Here is a 1,050-nt window from a genome sequence, read left to right as displayed (position 1 = left end):
GCCTGTGTCACCTCTGCAGTGCTGGGTGCCGGTGTCACCTCTGCAGTGCTGGGTGCCTGTCCCACCTCTGCAGTGCTGGGGGCCTGTGTCACCTCTGCAGTGCTGGGGGCCTGTGTCACCTCTGCAGTGCTGGGGGCCTGTGTCACCTCTGCAGTGCTGGGGGCCTGTGTCACCTCTGCAGTGCTGGGGGCCTGTGTCACCTCTGCAGTGCTGGGGGCCTGTGTCACCTCTGCAGTGCTGGGGGCCTGTGTCACCTCTGCAGTGCTGGGGGCCTGTGCCACCTCTGCAGTGCTGGGGGCCTGTGCCACCTCTGCAGTGCTGGGGGCCTGTGCCACCTCTGCAGTGCTGGGGGCCTGTGCCACCTCTGCAGTGCTGGAGGCCTGTGTCACCTCTGCAGTGCTGGGGGCCTGTGCCACCTCTGCAGTGCTGGGGGCCTGTGCCACCTCTGCAGTGCTGGGGGCCTGTCCCACCTCTGCAGTGCATGGCACTTTTGGGACAGCAGCATCATGCTGGAAATGGGGACCTTTGGCTGTGCTGTGGGGCTGGGCTCAGCCCTCGCTGCAGGCTCAGGTCGTGGTTGGCTGCTCTTTATGTTGAAGGGTATTTACTTTCTGGCTCATGTTTGCATATTCCACAGATGTGGCTCAAGCTTCACAAACACCCAAATATGTTTGCAAGTACGTTGTAAAAAAATTTCTTAACCTGTGCAGGAGTAGTGCTGTAAATGTAAAGGGTGAGGGCACACTCATTATCAGTAGTAAGCTAAGCATATTAATACATTTCAGAAGGACGAAGGCAAACAGATTGCATTATTCTCAAGAAAGCAAAGCTCTTTGCAGCCAGAAAAGTAGATCCATGGACTGTAAGATGAAAACCACCGAATACCAGCGGCTGGAGCCTCCTCAGGAGCTGATATGGCTCTCGTTCTTGAGAAAGAGCGATCGTCGTTCTTGCTGCTGCCAGACTCAAGGCAAGATGCAGACTGCGTCCCACTTAATAGGGAAAACCGCAGGAAAAGCCTCTTGGAAGGGCCGGGGCGCGGGGCAGGGC

General features: G+C 57.4%; 2 protein-coding genes across 2 annotated transcripts in view; one reads left to right on the top strand and one right to left on the bottom strand.

Moving 5' to 3' along the window:
- The window catches only part of NDUFB8 (NADH dehydrogenase (ubiquinone) 1 beta subcomplex, 8, 19kDa), a 25,799-nt gene extending 25,179 nt beyond the window's left edge, over positions 1 to 620 (bottom strand). The window contains exon 1 of the mRNA XM_010000825.1: positions 609 to 620. Coding sequence (XP_009999127.1) covers positions 609 to 620 — 12 coding nt within the window. The remainder of the gene's footprint in view (positions 1 to 608) is intronic.
- Positions 621 to 855: 235 nt separating this feature from the next.
- The window catches only part of HIF1AN (hypoxia inducible factor 1, alpha subunit inhibitor), a 9,249-nt gene continuing 9,054 nt past the window's right edge, over positions 856 to 1,050 (top strand). The window contains exon 1 of the mRNA XM_010000824.1: positions 856 to 970. Within this exon, the coding sequence (XP_009999126.1) occupies positions 856 to 970 (115 nt within the window). The remainder of the gene's footprint in view (positions 971 to 1,050) is intronic.

The sequence above is a fragment of the Chaetura pelagica genome, unplaced genomic scaffold (assembly GCF_000747805.2).
Source record: "Chaetura pelagica isolate M959 unplaced genomic scaffold, ChaPel_1.0 scaffold166, whole genome shotgun sequence".
In the NCBI taxonomy this organism is placed as follows: Eukaryota; Metazoa; Chordata; class Aves; order Apodiformes; family Apodidae; genus Chaetura; species Chaetura pelagica.
The sequence above is the reverse complement of the archived record's forward strand: the minus strand, read 5'-3'. Positions and strand labels throughout refer to the sequence as shown.